The 21,872-nt window shown below is 54.3% G+C and overlaps 9 protein-coding genes across 9 annotated transcripts; 5 read left to right on the top strand and 4 right to left on the bottom strand.

Moving 5' to 3' along the window:
- Nucleotides 1-879: 879 nt before the first annotated feature.
- G647_06916 (uncharacterized protein) lies at nucleotides 880-1,675 on the bottom strand (the record flags this gene model as incomplete). Its single annotated transcript, XM_008731234.1, has 3 exons — nucleotides 880-1,084; nucleotides 1,127-1,592; nucleotides 1,654-1,675. 3 exons carry the CDS (start codon nucleotides 1,673-1,675, stop codon nucleotides 880-882), a joined length of 693 nt encoding a protein of 230 aa, XP_008729456.1.
- A 1,279-nt stretch (nucleotides 1,676-2,954) lies between these two features.
- G647_06915 (uncharacterized protein) lies at nucleotides 2,955-4,042 on the bottom strand (the record flags this gene model as incomplete). The annotated part of the gene is made up of 5 exons (XM_008731233.1): nucleotides 2,955-2,991; nucleotides 3,040-3,410; nucleotides 3,492-3,560; nucleotides 3,632-3,847; nucleotides 3,992-4,042. The coding sequence occupies 5 exons, from the start codon at nucleotides 4,040-4,042 to the stop codon at nucleotides 2,955-2,957; spliced, it is 744 nt and encodes a 247-aa protein (XP_008729455.1).
- Nucleotides 4,043-4,716: 674 nt separating this feature from the next.
- G647_06914 (uncharacterized protein) lies at nucleotides 4,717-5,803 on the top strand (the record flags this gene model as incomplete). The annotated part of the gene is made up of 5 exons (XM_008731232.1): nucleotides 4,717-4,896; nucleotides 4,956-5,033; nucleotides 5,084-5,126; nucleotides 5,187-5,622; nucleotides 5,692-5,803. 5 exons carry the CDS (start codon nucleotides 4,717-4,719, stop codon nucleotides 5,801-5,803), a joined length of 849 nt encoding a protein of 282 aa, XP_008729454.1.
- Nucleotides 5,804-7,076: 1,273 nt separating this feature from the next.
- On the top strand, nucleotides 7,077-8,471 carry G647_06913 (uncharacterized protein; the record flags this gene model as incomplete). The annotated part of the gene is made up of 1 exon (XM_008731231.1): nucleotides 7,077-8,471. One exon carries the CDS (start codon nucleotides 7,077-7,079, stop codon nucleotides 8,469-8,471), a length of 1,395 nt encoding a protein of 464 aa, XP_008729453.1.
- Nucleotides 8,472-9,552: 1,081 nt separating this feature from the next.
- Nucleotides 9,553-11,305, top strand: G647_06912 (uncharacterized protein; the record flags this gene model as incomplete). The annotated part of the gene is made up of 2 exons (XM_008731230.1): nucleotides 9,553-9,760; nucleotides 9,810-11,305. 2 exons carry the CDS (start codon nucleotides 9,553-9,555, stop codon nucleotides 11,303-11,305), a joined length of 1,704 nt encoding a protein of 567 aa, XP_008729452.1.
- Nucleotides 11,306-11,907: 602 nt separating this feature from the next.
- On the bottom strand, nucleotides 11,908-13,470 carry G647_06911 (uncharacterized protein; the record flags this gene model as incomplete). The annotated part of the gene is made up of 1 exon (XM_008731229.1): nucleotides 11,908-13,470. One exon carries the CDS (start codon nucleotides 13,468-13,470, stop codon nucleotides 11,908-11,910), a length of 1,563 nt encoding a protein of 520 aa, XP_008729451.1.
- A 3,242-nt stretch (nucleotides 13,471-16,712) lies between these two features.
- G647_06910 (uncharacterized protein) lies at nucleotides 16,713-18,488 on the top strand (the record flags this gene model as incomplete). Its single annotated transcript, XM_008731228.1, has 1 exon — nucleotides 16,713-18,488. One exon carries the CDS (start codon nucleotides 16,713-16,715, stop codon nucleotides 18,486-18,488), a length of 1,776 nt encoding a protein of 591 aa, XP_008729450.1.
- Nucleotides 18,489-18,992: 504 nt separating this feature from the next.
- Nucleotides 18,993-19,751, bottom strand: G647_06909 (uncharacterized protein; the record flags this gene model as incomplete). The annotated part of the gene is made up of 1 exon (XM_008731227.1): nucleotides 18,993-19,751. One exon carries the CDS (start codon nucleotides 19,749-19,751, stop codon nucleotides 18,993-18,995), a length of 759 nt encoding a protein of 252 aa, XP_008729449.1.
- A 570-nt stretch (nucleotides 19,752-20,321) lies between these two features.
- Nucleotides 20,322-21,486, top strand: G647_06908 (uncharacterized protein; the record flags this gene model as incomplete). Its single annotated transcript, XM_008731226.1, has 2 exons — nucleotides 20,322-20,453; nucleotides 20,539-21,486. The coding sequence occupies 2 exons, from the start codon at nucleotides 20,322-20,324 to the stop codon at nucleotides 21,484-21,486; spliced, it is 1,080 nt and encodes a 359-aa protein (XP_008729448.1).
- Between the last annotated feature and the right edge of the window lie 386 nt (nucleotides 21,487-21,872).

Raw genomic sequence — 21,872 nt, 5'->3', positions numbered from 1 at the left:
CGGCTCTGAGCACAGCAGTAGATGGAATGCACGATGAGAAAAGCGATTGAAATGCCATAGGACTAATCGGTGATGTTTAACTACCGCATGACATTTGTCGTCCAGTAGAACGAGTGAATATCCACACGAACGCACGAAGAACTAATTACAGTAGATACGGTAGTTGCATACAGTACTCTTTCTCTCGTGTTCGGACCTTCAAGGCATAAGAGCACTCGTTTCGATGATCGCCGTTCTGGTCCTCCGGTTCTCTTTCTCGGTCAATCTGTCGCTATTCTGGAGCAAGGGAGCATTATGCACCGAACCACAACTGCAAACACAGACCCAGAGATAGTGTATACAGACATACGGATCTCTACAGTAGTTCGGAGTAACGGAGTAACGGAGAACATGGCATGGAGGCTTTGCGAGGAATCCGCTCCCTCTTCGAGTACGTACGACACTGTCGTAGTAGGTTAACTAGTACCTAGGTACCACAAACGGTACTTGTACATGGTGTGTACTTCATATGTAGGAGGGAGGGGACCGCAAGGCGACCGCAAGGCGACCGCCGCCCGCTCGTTTCCTGACCATAACCCTGACTTTAAGCCTGACCTCGTCGCTACAAGCGATTTGCCCCCTCGAGTCTGGCCGGATGGACGTTTTGGCGAGTGCGCATCTGCATCTTGATCTCGAGCTTGGAACTTGTATATCCCGCTCAGTACTCTGCCGTTCAGACTGATTGCTGGGCTGTACATCAACCGTTCCAAGTACGATACTCCGTACTCAATCCGTACTCACTTCGTACTCACTCCGTGCTCAGTATAGGTCCTGTCTCTGAAGAACGGGTCCAAACCCCCCAACTCTGTCTGCGATTGGAACATAGCATCTCCCTCTCGCTTAAGGTTCCGTGTCTTTTCTCATATTGCGCTTCCTGTGGTTCTGTAGTCCCATACGCGCGGCCCTATATTTGAAATAGGGATTCTCGTGATAAACTCTCCGAAGGGTGAGAGCAATCGTCTCGTCGTTGTCCGATTTGTCGCCATCGCCATCGCCATCGCCATCGTCATTGCCATTGCTGTCGCCACCGACACCGCTCCCGCCCCTGCCACCACTCATCCAGCCCCTGAACGTTAGGCAATCCTACTGCGCTTCCTGCCCGCCGGCACCGCCGCCCTCCATCCTACCCCTCGCCTCTCCCAGAAGCGCTTCCTGCATCTTCCGCAACTCGTCCTCTCCCATCTTGTCGAATCCGCCGAAGTTGCGCATCTTCTCGCCGCGGCCGATCCTCTTCTTTTGAACTTCCTGCCATTCACCGACCACGCCGCGGCAGCCTTCGATGTATGACCCGAATCCTAGGTCGGTTAGGGCCTGTTCCACGTGCTCCACGCTGATCGTCTTCTTGCTCTCGCGCTCGGAGATTTCGTTCGACTCGGAAGACAACATGCGCAGGAATTCCAGCGAGCAGGAGATGAGCATGTCGCGCGCGGGGCGCGTGAACGTCATTTCCCCTTCCCTGCCGGTTGCTGGTGATCCATCGTGCGGGATCTGAGCGAGAATCTCGGATATTATCTTCTGGACTGTGGCTTTGGGGAGGGAGAGGTCGTCATTGTCTGCGAGGTGCGAGGTTAGTGCGCTGGTCTCGCGGTCCAGGTTACTTGGAGGGAAGCATACTGCCGAAGTCTTTGTCGGACATGATGGCCGATGTATAGTGCGGGTGTGGTATGAATGTGGTGTAAAGGTTCGTAGAGGATATGATGCCTGTTGGTGACCCATGGGTCCAGCCCACCGAGTGTCAGGAGGAAGAGGCAGTTAAATAGCTGATGCAGAACAACATGAGCGCAAGGCGATCCTTGCCGCCTAAAGGGGAAAGGCGTCACTTGTCTTGGCGGGAAGGAGCCTTTTCCGTTCACTTCAAAAGTCCGTCACAATGGTTTTCACTTTCATTTTCACTCTGGGTTTTCTTCTTCATCACTTCCAACTCGTTGCCATTTGGTGAATATTCACGTTTTATGACGACGACCACATCTTTGTCTGATGCACTGGCTGTCATGTTGAGCTTGGTTCGGGACGCCATGGTGACTTCCACGCATGCATGGTACGTGACATCTCCCATACCAAAGCTCTTCCTTTGATGATGAATTCTACGTGTCGCCCCTATCATACCAGATAAAATATGGTGATTACCTGTCCAAACCCAAACCGGACTTTCTGAAAACCTTGCAATCTGCTATCTTATTTCTTGTTCTCGCTGCGACGTGGACCTCCACTGACATGGTGTAGACTCAGGTTAGGTACATACTCCCGAGACCAGACCACGCTTGAGCAATCGCAATGTATGTTAGCCCTCAATTATCAGCCTGTAGCCTCCTCGATATGATGAGCAATCTTCATGTACTATCAAATTCGGACACGCGATGACGAATAATCTGGTTCGATTACCTGAACTCGACCATTACTTGGGCTTTCTTAGTCTCACTTCCCCCCTGGAGCATTTCCTGACTGCTACTAGGACAGCCATACGTCGTCTTCCGCATGACTTTGTAAACCGTGTAAGAGTAAGCTGAAATCCCCGTTTTCCTATGAATTTTCCTATGATGAACACACCACTCTTCCATGCTAAACATGAAGGTTCTCTTGAACCTGGTGCTTAAGCCTGTGTATTCATTTTCATCTTTCGCCTGAGTCACAAGTCTTTCCCGTGGACATATCTCGTTGCATACTTAGATACCTGATGCGCTAACATATTACGAACAGGTGTGTGGGATAAACTCGTTGCGACTGGCTGGTTCTGTACCGCAATCCCATGCCCTCTGAATCTATGATGGCCACTTCTAGTAGTCGTTGTCGATGCAGTCATTTGTGTCGCCATCGCAAACACTGGAGACATACTGTTCAGGCCATCTGTTGAGAACAGCCCGCAGGACGGCCTTTTGACAGCAATGCCATTACCCAGGAGCTGGGTTTTCCCGCTCTCATTTGACGTAGTCTTTCAGCTTTGGGTCGTCCCAACTTCAACTCTGTCAGCTTCGCACGGAAACGACTGTCTTCATTGCATACCTTAGGAACGATCCTGACAACTCTTTCTCGGCGCTAACAGCCAGCTCGGCGATGATGTTCCCTGGCTTCTCTGGCGGCAGTAGTTTTCCGTCCTCTTTGGCACTCCGAAACTTCTGCTGGTCCTTCTCGTCCATATTGGATAAGAAGCTCTCCCGGATATCTTTCTGCATGGCAGTATCCACCACGCCGGGTCGGATCGCCACGGTCGTCACATCCGGCTCTTCATTCTTCAAGGTCATTGTGAGGTGGTTGATTGCTGCTTTGGAAGCGCCATACGCTCCCCAAGACGGATACGCGTTCTGCGCGGCTCCAGATGAGGTGAAGATGATGCGGCCTTTTGCCTGTCGGAGCCAGGGGAGTGCTTCACTGATCTACGGGTATCAGGTGTTTAGTGGCGCTTCTTGTACCCGGTAGTCCTTCTGGATTTCATAAAGACGTAGATGTAAACGTACCGTAACCACGCAACTCGTAACGTTCACCTTGAATACTCCCTCCCACTCCTCACCTTTGTTGCCTGCCATCTGAGCCACTCGCAAACAGTTCGGTTGAGGATCAGCGCATCAAGGCTCCCATGTACTTCATAATGTCGTACCAGTCCCGCAATTTGGCCCAAATCCGCCATGTCGCACTGGACCGCCCGCACTCGATCAGGATGCTCTCGCTCGAGTTGTCGGAGAACATCGATATTGCGCCCCGTCACGATCAACAGGTGCTCATCACTGGAAGAAAGCAGACGTCTAGCGACAGCCAGGCCGATACCGCCGGTCGCTCCTGTCAACAGGATCGTCTTGGCTGAAGGATGCTCGGTCTGTTCAGGCGAGACAACGAGTGCATCAGGTTAGCCTTTAGCCTGGACAGAGAAATGGTGAAATGCCTTGTACTGCTTTGCTTGCAATTCTCTTCGCCAAGAACGCGTAGAAAGGCGGGAAGTCGAGACATGTACAGTACGTACCCGGTGCTTCGAGATCCAGTCTCGTGAGGGCCCAAACCATGCGGTCGCCATTCTGATCCTGATCCCTGGTGGGGTTGTATCTCTTCAATTCGTTATTCACGAGGTTGGCTACGATGTGAGTTCACCTCCAATGGATTATGACTTGGAGCGACGTCGACTGACAATGGCACCGCGTCCGCGAGAAGAAGTCGAACGGACATTTTTCGGACAGAATCTCCAACAAGGACTCAAATTGACGTCAACCCAGCAACTGGGAGCTTTCGCATCCCCTTCGACGCCTCCCTCCCTCCGACATACACCCCCGCGGCTTGCCAACGAAGGTCGAGAGGACCTCAGAAAACCCCCTACAGCAACAGACGCTGGCACACGCCTGTACGGCTACTGTACGGAAAAGCTGGACACCTACAAAAGCCGAAAAGCGGGGACGGTTGTTCTGGAGTAGGTTCGGGCGCCGTCAACGTGACTCGGTGGACACCATGTAACACAGTCTGGCTTCCAGGCGGGCTGTTACAGTAACAGCGGAATGACTGTCTCGACCGAGACCGCATGATTTTGTCATCAAGTCCTCGGATTACATTTTCTATCCCTAGAGGCATCGCATCTACTTAGGCATGGGACAGTCAGCAGCTATGAGAGACTGAATCGAAGGCATTTATTTCAAAGATCGGGGGGTATTGACGGACATCAGGCAGGGCAAACCATTCAAGACATTACTTGATTCCATAATGGCTGTCACTTTCGAGAGGCTGGTGCGCTTTCGAGCCCCGGATGGGCAGACATACTACGGCGAGGCTGGAGCAGAATGGCAATCCGACCTCAAGGGCAGGGAAGTGCAGATCTTCTCAGGCTCAGACCCGTTCGAACATGACTTCCAGCTGTCGGACAAGAAGGCTGTCATCTCTGAGGTGAGCCCTGCGGCGCCACCCAGTCCGAGCTCCAGGCGCACGACTGACGTTATCGTAAGGTTCTGTCACCATTGGAGCAGGTCCCGATCGTGCTCGGGATCGGTTTGAATTATAGGAAACATGCCGAAGAAGCTGGGGTAAGATGTTAGCGAAGTTACGCCAGTGTGGCCTGAGCTAAACAGTCTAGTTCCCCATCCCAACCTTCCCGGTCGTGTTCACCAAATACGCAGGTAAGCTACCGCTCACAAGTGTGTTTGATCAAGGGGTCTGACCGCAGTGGCACATTCGAGATACTCTGGCTGGCCCGTTTGAAGATATCCCGATTCACCCGGAATCCCATGAACTCGACTACGAGGGCGAGTTGTCAGTCGTCGTTGCTAAGGACATCAAGAACCTGTCCGAGAAGGATGACCCTCTCGACTGTGTCCTTGGCTTTACTGTTGGTAACGACGTCTCATCCCGTTATTGGCAGGTCGCCCCTCGGTCGGGGGGTCAGCATGGCCCCGCGAAGTCCTTCGACAAATTTGCCCCCATCGGTCCAGTCATTGCTTCGTTGAAGGCTGTGGGCAACCCTGAGACGTTGAAGCTTCGCACCTGGATCAATGGCGAGATCCGACAAGATGGCAGAACGGATGATCTGATCTTTGGCATCAGTGCTATCCTGAGGCACATCAGCAGGGGCACGACCATCAGGAAGGGAACGGTCATCATGACGGGCACGCCCAGGTAGGTATTTATTTGCTCGAAGCCGCGGCATTTGTGCATCCTTTTGAACACTGACATTGACACTTCTAGCGGGGTGGCTGCGTTCATGAAACCGGCAGCATGGTTACGGGACGGCGACATTGTCGAGGTCGAGATTGAGCATATCGGCAAGATCGCGAATAAGATGGTCTTCGAGAAGTGATCCGTCGTGCCATGATCGGACGGCGGAGAGATTTCACAACCGGAAGACCAGGCTAGATGCCAGGTGGACGATCAGGGCCTATGGGAATCGCTGCCTGATTGACGGATAGAATAATCGACCGCTCTGACATTGACCGTTCTGCCCATCTGCTAGGTCTTGACTTTTCTAGCTTGGAGTAATAATGAACAATCGCTCTCGGTGGAATCAGCATCAAGAGTCAAGACTGGGCTGCAGTGCAGGCAAGCGCATCGCGACATTCTCCTGTTTCTTCGTCTCTGCCAACTACAAGGGCCGAAGCTCGTTAATAATGGGATGACGACCCATGGGTCCTGCTTGTATGATGACCAAGATGGCGGTTATGGCTTGGGCATTTGGCGTCATGGCTGGCCCAGACTCCCTTCGAGAGGTGGGAGCGAGTCGCGTATCCCGGCCACTTTTGTGGGTGCGCCGCGTGCGTTAGCCTGCGAGCTTCACGGTCCGGTCGGAGTCCTGAAGAGAGAGTATGTTCGAGCTCGAGAGTTTCTGCGGTGAAATGAAGACTAGGGACGTGCCCAGTGTATATATGTCAGGGCTGAGTAGACGGCTGGCCTGGTCATGAAGACCAAACTCGCCGAGATGTTGACTTTTCAACATAATGTCTTCTCTTGGATTGCCGGTATGCCGATGATCAGTCCCCTCAAGACGTCGGTCAGCATCAACATGAGATGAGCTGTGATGTGGGTAGACGTGCTCAGAGCCGCAGAGCAAGTCAGCGGATGTGCTATGCCATGCCATGCTATGTATCTCTGTCCGCCCAGATCTGGTCATGGCGCATTGTGTCGCGTCATCTCATACAATGTCAGTCCGATACAACTCGACACCGTCAAGGAATGAAATGATTCTTCAGGGAGAGGCCCGAAAGATTGAGGACCAAAGAGTCACCAGAGTTGACAGCCTATACAATGACGACGACCGTGGCGGAGAAGGGCGCTTTAAGAAGTCCATTCGAAGCAAATTAATTACATCTCTCCATTGTTACTTTTCACAACCCTGCAATGCGAGCACACGGGACGGTCCATTACACCCTTCCATATCGACCCCGTATAAGGAATATATCGCATCTGGGGAATATACATACACACTAACTAAGGCAGTTGTATATCACCCGCGCGTCTTGTCGCTCTCTCCTTCACCCATCGACAAACGCAACTCACCTGCCGCCACCCATCTCGCGAAACAATCATCTCCTCTCTATTCTTCCCATCGACTCAAATGCCCATCACTCGTTGACAACATGTCCACCATCATCATCGGAGGCGGCATCATCGGCCTCTCCACCGCATATTATCTCTCCCTCTCCCGACCGGCCAGTTCAACATCGGGGGATATCCACATCATCGACTCGTCGGCAAGCCTCTTCACCTCGGCGTCAGGCTATGCCGGCGGATTCGTGGCACTGGATTGGTTTTCACGGCCCGTGGCGTCGTTGGGCGCATTATCCTTCCGGCTGCATCGCGAGTTGGCGAACCAGCATGGGGGAGATCGTCGGTGGGGGTACGCGGGCAGTCATGTGTATAGTTTGAGTGAGGGCGATGAGGAGGTAGTAGAAGGGAACGAGGAGATCGATCCTCTGGGGACAGATGCGCCCGAGGGGCAGGACGACTGGATTGCTGACGGGACGAGTCGGGCGCGAGTCGCGCCGTTGGCTTCAACTTCCGCTTCCACGTCGACTTCGAATCCAGACCCGGCCAAAACTCCACCTACAGTGTGGACGCGCCGAAGCGGCTGGACGTTCGAGACGATCGGTCGCCCAGGGGACTGTGCGCAAGTCGAGCCACGGGAGTTGTGTGAGTTCTTGCTTGAGGAGTGCAAGAAACGAGGTGTGCAGGTTCATCTCTCGACCATGGCGACAGCGGTGCTTACTGATGATGAGGGAGTGTTGAAGGGGTTGAAGTTGCGGGCTACCGGCGTTGACGCTGGACAGCCACACGAGCAGGAAACGCAGCTTGAATGTAAGAATGTGGTGATCTCAGCCGGGGCGTGGACGCCGCGCGTCTTCAGCACGCTGTTTCCGCAGAGTAAGTTGCGGATTCCAATCGAGCCGTTGGCTGGACATAGCATCGTGGTCAAGTCACCGCGGTATATGACACCGTACGCGGACCTTACAGAACGGGAGGGAGGCAGTGACAATCAAAAGTCGATGTGCTATGCGATATACTGCGGTCCGGGTTCGCGGTGGTCATTTGCGCCAGAGGCATTTGCCCGGCTTGCTCGCGACGGGGAGACCGAAGTCTGGGTCGGCGGACTCAATGATAGTACGCTTCCCCTCCCGGAGCTTTCGACTGATGTCAAGGGGATGATCAACCAGCGCAGTATCCAGGATCTGCGCAGGACGACGGTCGAGTTGACGGGACTTGCGAAGGGAGGCGGCCAGCAGAATGAAGATGATCTGGAAACGATAAGAGAAGGACTGTGTTTCAGGCCGATAAGCCACCGGGGAACCCCCCTCATCAGTGCATTAGACGGTAAAGATCTTGGCTTGCGGGCCGGTGGTAGTGGTGTCTATATCGCCTCTGGCCACGGTCCGTGGGGCATAAGTCTGAGTCTGGGAACCGGGAAAGTCGTGAGTGAAATGCTGATGGGACAAAAGCCAAGTGCAGATGTGCGTGGGCTTCGCGTGGGCCGGTAACGATAGCCATGACAAGATATCATTTTCTTAGACCTACTTGGATGTTGTTGTTTTCCCTGGCCACTGAAAATTCTTGGGATAGGGTATCGCGCGTCAACCCAATGCCCAACATACAGTCCGTCGCTGGGGCAGTCCGGGTTCCAGAGTTTATTGCACCATCCATCGTCTCGTCGTCGATGGTACAGTACAGATTCGACTGCCACCAAACTCTTGCGGCCGCGACCAGAACAATCAACGGTCAAGCTCAAGCTGAGCTGTCTTCACATCGCAACCGGAGATTGCGACGTGTGCCGTTGGGCCGCTTGATGACAATTCTATTCGTCCAAAAATAGGAGAGGATCATTGTCACTTGCGCTGGAATGTCATCCGACCTGACACTTTGCTTCTTGTCCAGGTTGATCGTTGAGAAGCAGCATGTGACATACCTTGCCGAGGAGGGCAATGTGGCTATCAGCTAGTCGGGGCTGAAGTATCTCCTTCGATGCGCTTGTCCAAAGCTGTATCACGGATAGTTGCAGCTCGGCTTATACCTCGTCTTGCTGTTTGATGTGCTTAGCTCGGATTCGCACATGAGCAGGCGCAAACATCGCAACGTTTCGCACATTTGAAATTTCTTTGACAGAACAAAATCCAGCTGGGAACGCTTTACGATGAGTGCATGCCTGTGAGTAGTCTTTCGAAGCATGACCACCTAGCATCAATTCCAGCTGGTGCTGACATCCGACCGATAGGTCTGGAAGCCCAGTCCGTTTGTGGCTGGCATTTCGGTACAAGGCTTAAGCCTCGTGCCTTTGATAATTCAGGGAATGGTTGCAACATGATTCCGGCAAAGGACTAAGAAACAATCCTCGCATCGGCACACATCGTCAAAAGTAGAATAAGTTGTCGGAAGCTGGAGGAAGTCGACGTCGGCTCCGGAACAGATTTCATCCGGCCCCAAGGCTGAGATGCGGCACGTGACTCGGCCTTCGACCATCAATCGCAGTCCCGCAGCTTTGCAGTTCAACTTAGCACACCCAATGTAAGGTTTATCGACGAGGGGTGCAAAAGCAGATAGGGTTCCCCGTCGCACCGATCGCTGATGCGCATCGGTCGAGGTCATCGTGACTATAGGGATGTCACCCTAAAGGCCTACGTGCGGGCCCTCCTGCGCCGCTCGCACAGCAACTTCCAGTACGGGAACCCATATATCTCGCTCAACAACGAGATCCGCGTGCAAGATGCTCTGTTCAAGCAAGCAGCGCACGACGAAAGCCTGCACAAGAGCACGAGAGCGTGGCGGAACTATCGTGAGCTGCCGGTGTGCCCCTTCGCCTACTAAGCTAATATTTCGGGCAGACAGGTTGAAGTCCGCCAACCATGGCTTCACAGTCGTTATCAAGGACAATATCGTAACCGTAGAGTTACCTACCACCTGCGCTTCGAAAATCCTCAAAGGATTTTGTCCCTCAGAGAAGGCCACCGTCACCAAGATGCTTGAAAAGGCCGGCATGGTCATGGTCGCCAAAACCAACATGGACGAATTCGGCATGGGTTCACATTCATTGCATTCAGCGTATGGCCCAGTGGTCAATGGTCAGGCGGCGAAAAAGGATCATTTGTCTGCTGGCGGGAGCTCTGGTGGCAGCGCCGTGGCTGTCGCCGCCGACTTGGCTCATATCGGGATTGGCACGGACACTGGAGGCTCGGTCAGGCTGCCGGCGGCTTACATGAGTCTTGTCGGCTTCAAGCCTTCTTACGGGTTGATATCTCGGATTGGCGTGATACCATATGCAAACTCTCTGGATACTGTCGGAATATTGGCGAAGTCTGCCCTCGATATCAGGTTGACATTTGACTTTCTCCAACAGCCAGATGACCGAGACCCTACTTGTCTGGACAGCAATTCCCGACAGCGAATCAGAGCCGCAAAGCACAAGAGAAGAAGAGCCGTGTTCGCGTCGAAACTTTTCATCCGGAGAGTATCCTATCCTGCGACCGGGCGGCAGGATCATGAACTGGCTTCCCTGCCTGCCAGAAACAGGAACAGAGACGTACTGGTATCTCAGAAGTACTATACCCGACGCATAGGAGTGCCTCTCGAATACAACATTGCAGAAATGCATCCCCTGGTGCGCTGGGCTTGGACGGCAACTCTGAGTCACCTACGAAATCATTACAAGTTCGAGATTGTCCCCATCTCTCTTCCATCGACGAAGCAGGCCCTTTCGGCATACTACGTTTTGGCACCAGCCGAAGCTTCGTCAAATCTTGCAAAATACGACGGCGTCCGATATGGCCATGCCCGTACCGCCCAGGCCGATGCAGGCCCTGGCCCTCTCTTCGCTCAGTACCGCTATGAGAACTTCGGGCCAGAAGTCCGGAGAAGAATCCTCCTTGGCACATATACCTTGAGCGCCGGGGCAATGGACAACTACTTCATCCAGGCTCAGAAAGTCCGCCGGCTAGTCCAGCAGGACTTTGACGCGGTCTTCAGGATGCCCAACCCTCTGCACGACAACAGCGAAGCAAACATCAACGGCGTGGACGTGATCCTTGTGCCGACGGCGCCGACGCCTCCGCCGTACGTGGAAAACTTGCAGCACCAGAAGCCTGTTCGACGATACATGAACGACGTCTTCACCGTGCCGGCAAGTCTGGCGGGCCTGCCTGCCATATCAGTGCCTGCGCCAGAACATCCCGACCATCCCTGGAATCCTGAGGTGGCTATCGGGATGCAGGTCGTCGGACAATACGGCGACGACTTTGGAGTCATGTACTTTGCGCAGAACTTCCTTTCGAACTTCCATCGGCTGTCCATGAGACGCACGCTCGACACAAAGATACTGAGATAGCTTTGCAATACATGCGGTTAACGCTGCCTTTGATATTTCAGTGTATTACGTATGCCCGTAGCCATCGTCACCATCCCCGATCCTCATGTTGTGGAATAGCGCCAAAGTGTCGAATGGACAATAAGAAGGCTGCACGTCCGCTCTAGAGGGGGACCCAGGGACCGGAAGGGCCGGCTAACGGTGCTACCATCTGAAAGCCTCAGGCAAACTTCAGTCGTAGGGAACGCGTATCATCTGTTGAGGCGGAGCGAATCGGTCCAGCGGTTCAAATTCGCCGGCCACGACGCCGGCCTCTACCGTGCGTGATAGGGGTCGCATCACCGATAGTAGCGAGACGCGCCAGTCTCAAGGCTTGTTGCAGGATTCGAATGAGAGACAAAAATCTCTGGGTCGTTCGTACAATGGGAAATGCATTCCTCAGTTGAAACTGTCAGGCCTAGGCGAAGATAGCGAGAGAAAGTGCACGACACACGATCGGGCATGTGGCAATTGCAATGCATCGATTGGTATTCAATGAAACATTCGTTCAAACGTATCTCGTCAGGGCTGCATTGCGCTGTTCATCATTCCGGGGGATAATACCAAGGCGAACCCCATCACGCTCACATCACCATGGTGTCGTCTCCATCGTCCCTCTTGTCCTGATCATCAACCTGCATTCCGCTTCCAGCCGGCGCATCAGTACCCGCACGGTTCCTGCCCGCGAGTAGTTCCCGCCTCACCTCGGGCCCAATGTCCTTGTGACCTCGGGCAAGCAACAGGTCTAGCAGAGCCTCGCGCTGATCCTCGGTGATCTCGTTCCTGTAGGTCTGCGCGAAGATGAGGAGACTCTGATGCCACAACACCGGCAGTTTGGCCTCCTTTGACGCCAACGTCTCTTCGTCTTGTTCTTTGGACGCGCGGAACCGCAGGAAATGGAATACGAGTGCGTCCACGACCTTGTACGGCAAAGCATACTTCTTTGCTAGCAGGACGCGGATGAAGATGTTTGCAGCGCCGGCGGCTTCGGTGTTCACATTCGACGTCTGCTCGGCCGAGATCTCGCACAATCGAAGGAGCGCAGCTGCAGAGTGCAGCACGGGGATTTTGATCTTGGCCAGCACCGAGGAGATGATGTGAGCCTCTCGCAGCGTGCAGCTTGATTGCACAAGCGGGAACAGGAACCCTTTGAAGAATGCCGAGGGCCGGTAGAAGGCAGCTTTGAGCGCGTTGTAGAGGTGAACGTTGAGTTTCTTGGTTTCCTGGATGTCTTCCCTGACACGATCGAGGAGGATGGTCTCACAAAAGTGTTGACCCGTCGCTGCTGGGGCGGATATGAAGATCTTTGTCGCGCGGTAGACGGCGTGTGGTGTCCAATTCTCGGGTCTGGTGATGCTGAGCAGATCGGGCCACTGGGGAAGGGTCGGGAGGACTTTGAACGGTTTGGGGAGGGGCCCGGATCTGTAGCGACTCATGATCTGCCCGACTTTGGTAAACGTGTCGACCACCTTCATTGGGATTTCCACGGCGTCTTCGGGCGCACCTCCGCCTAGGAAGTGTTTGCTTGGCTGGTCTCCAGCACGTGCTGCATCGAGTGCCTCCTTCTCGGCGATGCGTTGCAGGATTATGTCTGCCAGGTTCCTGGTCTCGCCCTCGGGTTTCTCCTCACCTGCTGCGGGTTGCGATTTGCTTTGGCCTCTACTTCGATCCGCTGTTGAGAGGTTCGCTAATGACGGCGCAAAATCCGCCAGTTCTTCCCCGTCGTCGAGGAACTTTTTGTAGACCGCCATTTCTTCTGGGTCCATCTCAACCCCTGCGACCGCTTCCTCGTCATCCTCAGGCACCCATTCCTCCTCCTCTTCGTATTGTTCGTGTGCGGCAATATCTGCGTTCTCGTCCCCATCTTCTCCAGCGAACCTCGAGTCGTAGGCAAATGCTGCGTTGGTGGGTGAGACAAGTCTGGCGCCAGCAGCACGATGGTCTGCTTCGTCTTCTTCTGCAAGATCCTGTGCAATGGCCAGGATCTTCCTCGAAGACCGGGCATCAATGTAGCCGTCGCCTCTGGTATCTTCGTCCGACCTCGACTTCCTCTTTCCTGTGATGGACTTCGTCCTCAATCTCCCACCAGAGGTTGTGATGTCGTCTTCGAGGGGTACATGTCGCCGGGCAGTCGCCGTTTTCGACATAATGAATGTTGGTTCGATGACTTCTCGGGGCTAGACGTCAAGTAAGCGTAGGCATAAAAACGGTCAAGATATGGAGTACTCATCGAGCAGAAACGCAGAGCCACGAAAATTGTTTCGATATTGAATTTTGTGGAGGGGAACTTTTACGCGAGCCTGATCTTAGTCATCACCGCCAAAACTTGCACTTTACGGACCCGGACGTATGCGATATCGTACAGACGTACTGGTGTCCCATCATCAGAACAAGACAGGTACGCAAGTGCCCCTGTATCTAGGGATTTGACAAGGTCCGAACATCTTCTATGGCTTCTTGAGAAACATATGTTGTTTGATTGAGATCTACCGCAAGTAGACGCATTGTCGCGCTCGTTTCAGCACCTGCACATGCAGAGAACTGTTGGTTTCACAGTCTCCCAAGATTGATTCCTCCTGTTCAGGTGGCATGACTGAATCCCCAGCCCAGGTACCAACTGGAGCAGTCGATAGGTCACGAAATTTGCCCTCGATATATTCAGAGACTCGAAAATATCGTTGCTCGCGCGCCACATTGAGCTGACCATGCCGTAGTATCCTCTACCCTTCGTAGCTTGAGTGCTCCAGACTCCGTTTTTTGGCAGGGCCTCCTTACGCAGCGGGCCCTCAGTCGTAGCACAGCCGGCAGCCTGGGCAAATACAGATATCTCGGTGTGTTGCCGCATACAGCTGGAGCCCTGTCAATATCTGGGCAGTCGTCTCGAACGGAGCTAAAGTTCGCGCAGAACTCGATACCCGAGTTGAGCAATGATGATGCTCGACATTCTGCAGAGCGGTGAGCATACCTCCTGACGAGGACGAAGATGAAGGCATCAAACCCACCATCCTCATGTGGAAGTCATGTCCGAACTTCCAATAGCATCGAGGCAGAGCGACATGTCTGTGATCGAGTATTGGTGCATACGGTGTGTCAGTCATCCAAAGAACCAAGGCGTTGACGTACAATTTCCAGATGTGCCTGGCCTTGAGAAACAGTAATTGGGCAAGCCTGACAAGGCAATAGACTCACCGCCAGACAGCTATCTGCGCCGCTGGAGTATGCCTTAAGCGAGCGATCTCAGGAGTAATGGTGGCACAAAGCTCGGGGAGCCAGCCTGGTTGTGAACGCAACCAAGCCGACGATCTGGCGGCAGTGGGATATATGTCGACATCATACACCAAAAGGGCGCATTCGGTGATGAAGGCGGAGGGCAGAGCGGGTCTACGTCGGATCGTGGTTGACGTGAAGGAGCGACCAAGAACAGAGGATCTACTAACTTTTATGCAGGCTGCCAACTGTTTGACGATGGGTGCAGAGATGTGAAGGATATGCCGGTGTCCGCTGTCACGTTCGGCGACTGTCAATCAACGCTCAGATTCCACCAGTGCCTGCTCAGTGCCGGAGGCTTGGGTCAAATGCGCTGGTGGAGATGCTGGATGCCAACGTCCATGAGCACAACAGGCGGTCAGTATACTCCGTGGTATATGCGCACTGCAGTGCCTCAAGGACCTTCAAGTTTATCTCAACTTCAAGATCATTGGTAATTCGCGGCGACGAAAGAGCTACGAGCTACGAGGGTCTGGATCCCTGGGACAGCGAGCGCCATTGTTTTAGAGCCGCTAACTGCTTCTCCGGCTAGCTCCATGTGCGTTCCGGAGAACTCCGGGGCGCTAGCAGATAAAGGGGATCTAGCCACGCGCACGGCTCCCGTGGCTCCTTCGTGTCGCTCGATCTTGTTCAGTTATCACTCGTAGCTCGTACTCTGGGTACTCTGGGTGAGGAGCAGCCTCTGCAACTCTCGAACCATGGGTTCCTCCAACCATGTGGCTGCATTTGCGGTTTCCTGTCCTTCCCGTGTATTTTGCCCCTGCGCTTGTTACCTTGCTGGGCGTGTGCATGCAGACGATTTCAGGTTCGGCGTGCCTTTCTGGCTTCCTCTCCGCTCTAGAAGACCACTCTGTCTTTTGCTGTTTCATTCGCAAATTCCTCACGGCTCATCGCGATGGGGGCGATGGCCGAAGAAACGCAACTCACTCCAACCTAAGTTGAAATTGAATATCTGCTTAGGTCCCGTAGCACTGTGAGCGGAGGTTCATTTATCATCCTCTCCTGATTCTATATAGCTGTAATTATTGCGGCTTGCGACAATTTACACCACTGTTCGTCTCAATTCCAGTTGACACAATCCGGCCCCTCCGTCTCCATCGGGTAAGGGACTCAATATCATTCAGCCCTCGTCAGATGCTCCGTATCGACCCTCCCACTGCGGCTGCTCATTCGATCTACCACTTCCCCATATCTCGCCAATCCCGGCGTCTTAGTCACGCAACGCAACGCAACCACGCACTGCGTGCGCATTGCAGATATTTTACCGGCTCTCGCGTTGGCGCCGCATCCTCCGGCGCAGAGCGAGCGCGAAGTAAGAGGAGAAGAATCGAGTAGATCTCACCAATCTCCATCTCCATGGCCGTCTCCAACTTTTTCAGGCATTATTCACATCCCACTCATCTTTGCTTTCCTCCTTATCCTCTCCTCGAATCCTTGCCATGATACCTCGACGTTTCAAAGTCGACCGAACCCCTGCTGTATACCACGGCTCGACCGAACTTTATAATCTTACCAATACAATTTAAGCCTGCGCTCACCTGATCCCTGCGCGCCCCGCGATCTGCTTTGTTTCTGCCGGCAATCCGCGAACCCCCTAAACGCCGTCACCCTCCTCCCTTTTTGAGGTTCCTTCTAGAACTGCAACCTCCAGGTCCCGAGAGCCGCAACGTCCAACAGCGACTCGACTCTATCCACGTCCACGTCCACCACCAACTTCGCCCTCATTTCCCACTCACTTCCCACACTTCAACTCTTGTCCGACCTCCACACTCGACTACTCGGTCCTCTGACAGCAGTCATTCCTGCCCGCTATCCAACGAGATCACGTCTGCAACTGTTTATCGCCTGGGCATCTCTCCCTGAGACATCCTCCTCTCCCGAAAGCGCCTGCGCCCAATCGCTAGACCGCCAGCCTGGAGGAGCATCGACCACTACGAGACCCAGCGCCTTCCCACCTCCCCTGCCTCTTCACTTGCCCAATGTGTGGCTCGCTCCACTTCCGATGCAAGATCTTGATGCCTTGCATGACCAGAAAATAGGACTCCGTAAACGTCCAACGCGCACCGCTCTTTCCCACTCGGCCGCTCGACTTTCAGGAAGACCGGCTGCATAAAGAAGCGCCATGAGTACCTTATTTCAGCCCGCTCCCAGAAACCCTTTCGGCTCCCCCGTTGAACCTTCACCGAGACCTAGGTCTATGGCAATTCTCCCGCAGAATACTAGCAATGGTAATACTTCGCCCCAGTCAGTTCAAGAAGATTCTATCATGACCTCTCCGGCTCCTCCGAACATGGGGCCACCTGGGCCGGGGCAAGGAAACAGTCCCGAGATGGAACAGGGGCAGAGCAACAACAATATTTCCAACGGCAACAGGGAGCAAAGCTCCTTCACTGGCGCAAACAGCAGCGCCGCGGCAGGCGCTGCGGGAGCTTCACAAGGACCAAAAGTAGTCCAGACAGCTTTCATCCACAAACTCTACAGCATGCTGGAGGATAAGAGCATTCAGCACCTCATCTCCTGGTCAAACACCAACGAGAGCTTCGTCATGTCGCCCTCGAACGAGTTCTCGAAAGTCTTGGCTCAGTATTTCAAGCACACCAACATCTCCTCTTTCGTGCGGCAGCTAAACATGTACGGCTTCCACAAAGTCAGTGACGTTTTCCACACTGGTTCTCCGGAATCGGCACTGTGGGAGTTCAAGCATGGCAACGGCAGCTTCAAGAGGGGCGATTTGATGGGTCTACGAGAGATCAAAAGGCGCGCCTCTCGTCACACGTTGATCCACCGAGATTCCTTTTCAAATGCCAAACCAGGTGTATCGCAGCCGGGGACACCTGCTGAGGTCATGCCGGATACCGACCAGCGCCTGGCAGGTCTCGAGCAAGCGTTCTATGACGTGCACGCAAGACTGCAAAGGACAGAAGAGAGCTACTCGTTGCTGAGCTCGAGGTACTCGGCTCTGACTGAAGGACTGGTGCGATGTCACCAATGGACGCACAACCTCACTAGCGCAATCCAGAATCTCTCGTCGCCAGAATCGGCTTTGCATCGAGACATCACCGACATGCAGAAAGAGATCGCACGACAGCTGGAATATGTGCGGGCTCTGGAGGCCTCTCCAGAGTCTTTGCAGAATGGCCGACAGTCATTTTATCCCGGCAGTTCCACATTGGAACCGCCGCTGTCGCCAAGGGGATACAATTATGATAGCCGAAGATCCTCCGTACAGATCGAGCCACAGCATGTGGGATTACGTCCTCCTGTCCCACCTATACCACCTCAATTTTCTTCCTCACCACGCCGCTTCGGCTCGATCAGTATACCGCACGTTTCCCCAGGATTCAGTCGGCCGGCTCTCCCGCCCCAGCCGCCGCCCAGCGTGCACCCCTTAGCATCCGTGGTTACGCCACCACCAATGAATTTGGCTCGAAGGCACACGTCGGCTGATATCCGGGAACACGGCTGGCCGCCCGCCAACGGCAATGGGTCCCCGTATGCCTCTGGGCAGTCTTCGGTCCAATGGCAACCTTCTTCGCCCCAGCAGGCGCCACAAGCGTCGGGAGACCAGGCGATTCGTGAACAACTTGCCTCCTACGAGATCAACGGTCCCAAAAGGACTCCTGCAGTAATCCAGGCGAGCCAGCCGACGCCGCCGCTCACATCCAGCTCCGAAGCACCTCCAGTTGGGCTGGGAGTGGAAACCGCGTCCTGGGCACTAGGAGGAAGCAGATTCCCACGGCCCAACTTCGAGCTACATTCAGCGCCGGCCACGCGCAGAGGTAGCATGGCCACCCTACATTCGCTGCTCAACCCTGCGGAGACAGCGGAGCAGGAGAACGAGGACGATAGTCCTGGCCACAGTCGCGAGGATGACCGCAAGCGAAAACGATTGACCTGATCTATACATTCTCCTTGGGGCGGCATTTCTTCTTTTGGCACTGAAAAGCAATGATATCGCGGAGCTGAGAACGGCGTCTGCTCTCACGTTGTTGTCGTTGTATATAACGAGGTGGTGACGGATGCTAATGAACAAAACCAAGATTTGGTCTGGGTAGTTTTGAAGGAGGACTTTTGGATTTAGCGACACTCATCTTGGACATTTCTGTGGTGGCTGCTTCGTTCTTGGTAGCCCGCGTTGATTTTTTGTGGAAGGCTGAATACTTGAGCGAACGAGAATCTTCGCCCTAAAGTTACGAATAATGCGTTGAGGACAGCTTCAGGAGCCTCCTACCTTTTGACGCGGATCTCTCATGCGCGAAATATCAGGCGGTTGGCTCGGTGCTGTCATCGTACAGCAAACCAATAATCTTGGATACTGTGCACTGCATCCACGACGTAATGGTATGTCGAGGATTCTTCCGCACGCTCGTCTTCAAGTGAAGAGTTTTGCGCTCGCGCGATTTCAATCGGGCTTGCTGCCCCTTCCCTTGTTCTTCTTTTGCTTTTTTGCAGCTCTTGAGGCGAGGAGTTCGTCCAGGTAACTGCCAGCCCCGCGCTTCTTGCTCGCCTTGACTACGGCGGATGGTGGTTGAGTAGATATGCCAGTGTCGGTGCTATTGAGACTGGGACTCGCTGCTTTCTGTCCAACCAATGACTCGGGCGCGGTGACCTCCTCGGTGTCCCTTGTACTTGCAGCTGTCTGAGAAGAAGCGGACTTGGCGACGTTATTCTTGCGTGTGCCTCTTCTCTTGCCCACCGTCGCCCTCGATTCGTTCTCGTCGGAATCATCTTGTTTTCCAGACCGGTGCATCTGCGGTCGGACTCGCCCAGCTGTTGCATGATGCCTCTTTATTTCCGTGCTGCTTCGGGCTCCATTGCGACCTCCCAGCAACTCCTTCCGCAGGAACATGGTCGTTGGGTCTGTTACCGCCGGTCGTGCGGTCGACGTCGACGTGGACAGAGACGAATCGGGCGCATGGTATCCTACCCCGCCAGTGTCGGAGTATCGGTCCTGATGTTTGAGCAGGTCCCTTTCGGCCTCCTCGTCTTCCCACTCCGTTTCACGGTCATCGCAGCGGTCGGTCGAAGTGAATGTGAACCCACTGAGCCATGATTTTGCTAGACGAGAGGCTTCGGAGTAATTGAGGCGGGCCCGGTTCGCGGCGATGTCTGCTTCTGAGGGGCCTGGTGCGGTTCGCCTGGCTTGAGCTTTAGAGGCCATAGCGGTCCTTTCTATGGCGCTACATCTGAAGCGTCCTTGGGTGTTCCGCTGGGCAGATGCTGAGGTGGTTCCTTTCGATGATGGTGATGAAACTGTTGGTCGGAATTTGAGGGGAGGGAAGGTGTGCCGGGATGGGTGCGAACTGTGGTTGGTTGGAGTTCCTTACCTAGTCCTGTGTGGGAATGACAGACCCTTGCAGGCTCGCCTGAGGCTCTCGAGGCGCTTAACGGCTGTTGATGGTCGCGCCTAAAGAGAATCTCGGGCACGCCCGCAAAACCAGATCTCTCATTGGTGCATTTTGGCTGCGACCGATCGATATCATCCGTCACGTTTCCGCGCCCGACCAACATCCAAACAGTGTACATTTCCTGAGGTAGTATTGGCTAATGCATGAGATGACACCACGTTGCGCCTATGAATAGCTATGTCGACTTTGCCGTTGGAGAGTGATCGCGACCCAGGACAATAATATAAAGCGAGAAAGGTAAGCTTGAGAGCAGCTGTCCGAGGACCAGGTCATTTCATGCCCAGCACTACAATAGAGCACGTCTTTGTGTGCCTGTTTGAATCATGGTTCGCTTGTCTCTTGCTCTGCTGCTCGGCCGGGTCGCGAGCTCTGCCTCTGCGTACCTTCAATACTCAACCGTGACAGGGTACTTCTTGCAGGATGACAACTCGACCAACGCAACCACATTTGACTACGTAAGTGAAGGTGGCAAAGATTCAGAGTGGCCCAAGCGGCAGAACCGAGTCAAGAACGGATGCGCTGACAAGCGACTACTCGCAGACTGCCACGAACTTTGGCCTGATCAACCAAACCTACCCGACCGACGGGGCAAACGGCGCCTCACTCACGCAATGGCAACGATTCGCCGGCCTGATCGCCAACCTCACAAAGACAGCCCCGTCGAACGTGCAGTACAAGCTCCTCTTCCTCGGCCGCCACGGCGAAGGCTGGCACAACGCCGCCGAGTCCTACTACGGCACCCCGGCCTGGAACTGCTACTGGTCGCTCCTCGACGGTAACGCCACAGCAATCTGGAGCGACGCCCACCTCACGGACAACGGCATCGCCCAGGCGCAAACGGCCCGCGACTTCTGGCTCTCGCGCATCCAGCTCGAAAAGATCCCCACCCCGCAAACGTACTACACATCGCCGCTCTACCGGTGTCTCTCGACCGCGAACCTCACGTTCTCGGGGCTGCCCCTCCCCAAGGACCAACCTTTCATCCCCACCGTCAAAGCATTCCTCCGAGAGGGCATCTCCGAGCACACGTGCGACCGCCGCTCCAACAGGACCTACATCCACGCCGAGTTCCCGACATATATCTTCGAGGCTGGCTTTCCTGAGACAGACCAGCTCTGGACGGGCGTCACGGCCGAGACGTCCACCGCGCAGGACGCCCGGTCCAAAACGCTGCTGGACGGGATCTTCGCGGCCGACAAGTCGACGTACATTTCCTTTACGTCGCATTCCGGCGAGATCGCGTCCCTTTTGCGCGTTCTCGGCCATCGCACCTTTTCGCTGAGTACTGGGGCTGTTATTCCGGTGTTGGTCAAGGCGGAGAAGGTTGCTGCGACGAGCACCATCTCGGCGCAGCCCTGGACGGCGAGTCCGCACTGTACGGTTCCTCCTGTGAGTAGTGTTAGTGGAGGTGCGAATGGCGGGTGTGTTTGTCCCGGTGGTGTTGCGCCGGTTACGACTACGTTGCCGCCTTTTGCGGCGAGTACGTAGGTGGATGCTGATCAGGAGCGTGTCGAGCAGCATTGTAGGCGTACATAGTGCGGTAGACTGCGGCAGATGGCTAGATCTGTGCGCGCGAACTACCCACATATCGAGATGAAGATGAATATTAACCTGAGTATGAAGATGAACACGGGATATTAACATGTATATGAGTTGAGAATCGAGAGCTGGACGCGGACATGGACATGGGTGTGTGGTACTTCGCCCAACAGTGCCATCAAATATCTACTCGATGTCCATGGGGAGCTCGACCTCCTCACTCCACATCACCTCACATCACCTCACATCACCTCGCCTCACTGGTGCAGATGGGATGGACAGAATGTGAATTTGAATATGAATATGGCCGGTAAATTTAGTGCTTTTCTATGGGG

This window comes from Cladophialophora carrionii, assembly GCF_000365165.1.
Source record: "Cladophialophora carrionii CBS 160.54 unplaced genomic scaffold supercont1.5, whole genome shotgun sequence".
Lineage (NCBI taxonomy): Eukaryota > Fungi > Ascomycota > Eurotiomycetes > Chaetothyriales > Herpotrichiellaceae > Cladophialophora > Cladophialophora carrionii.
Note: the sequence above shows the minus strand (reverse complement) of the source record. Positions and strands in the feature narration are given on the sequence as shown.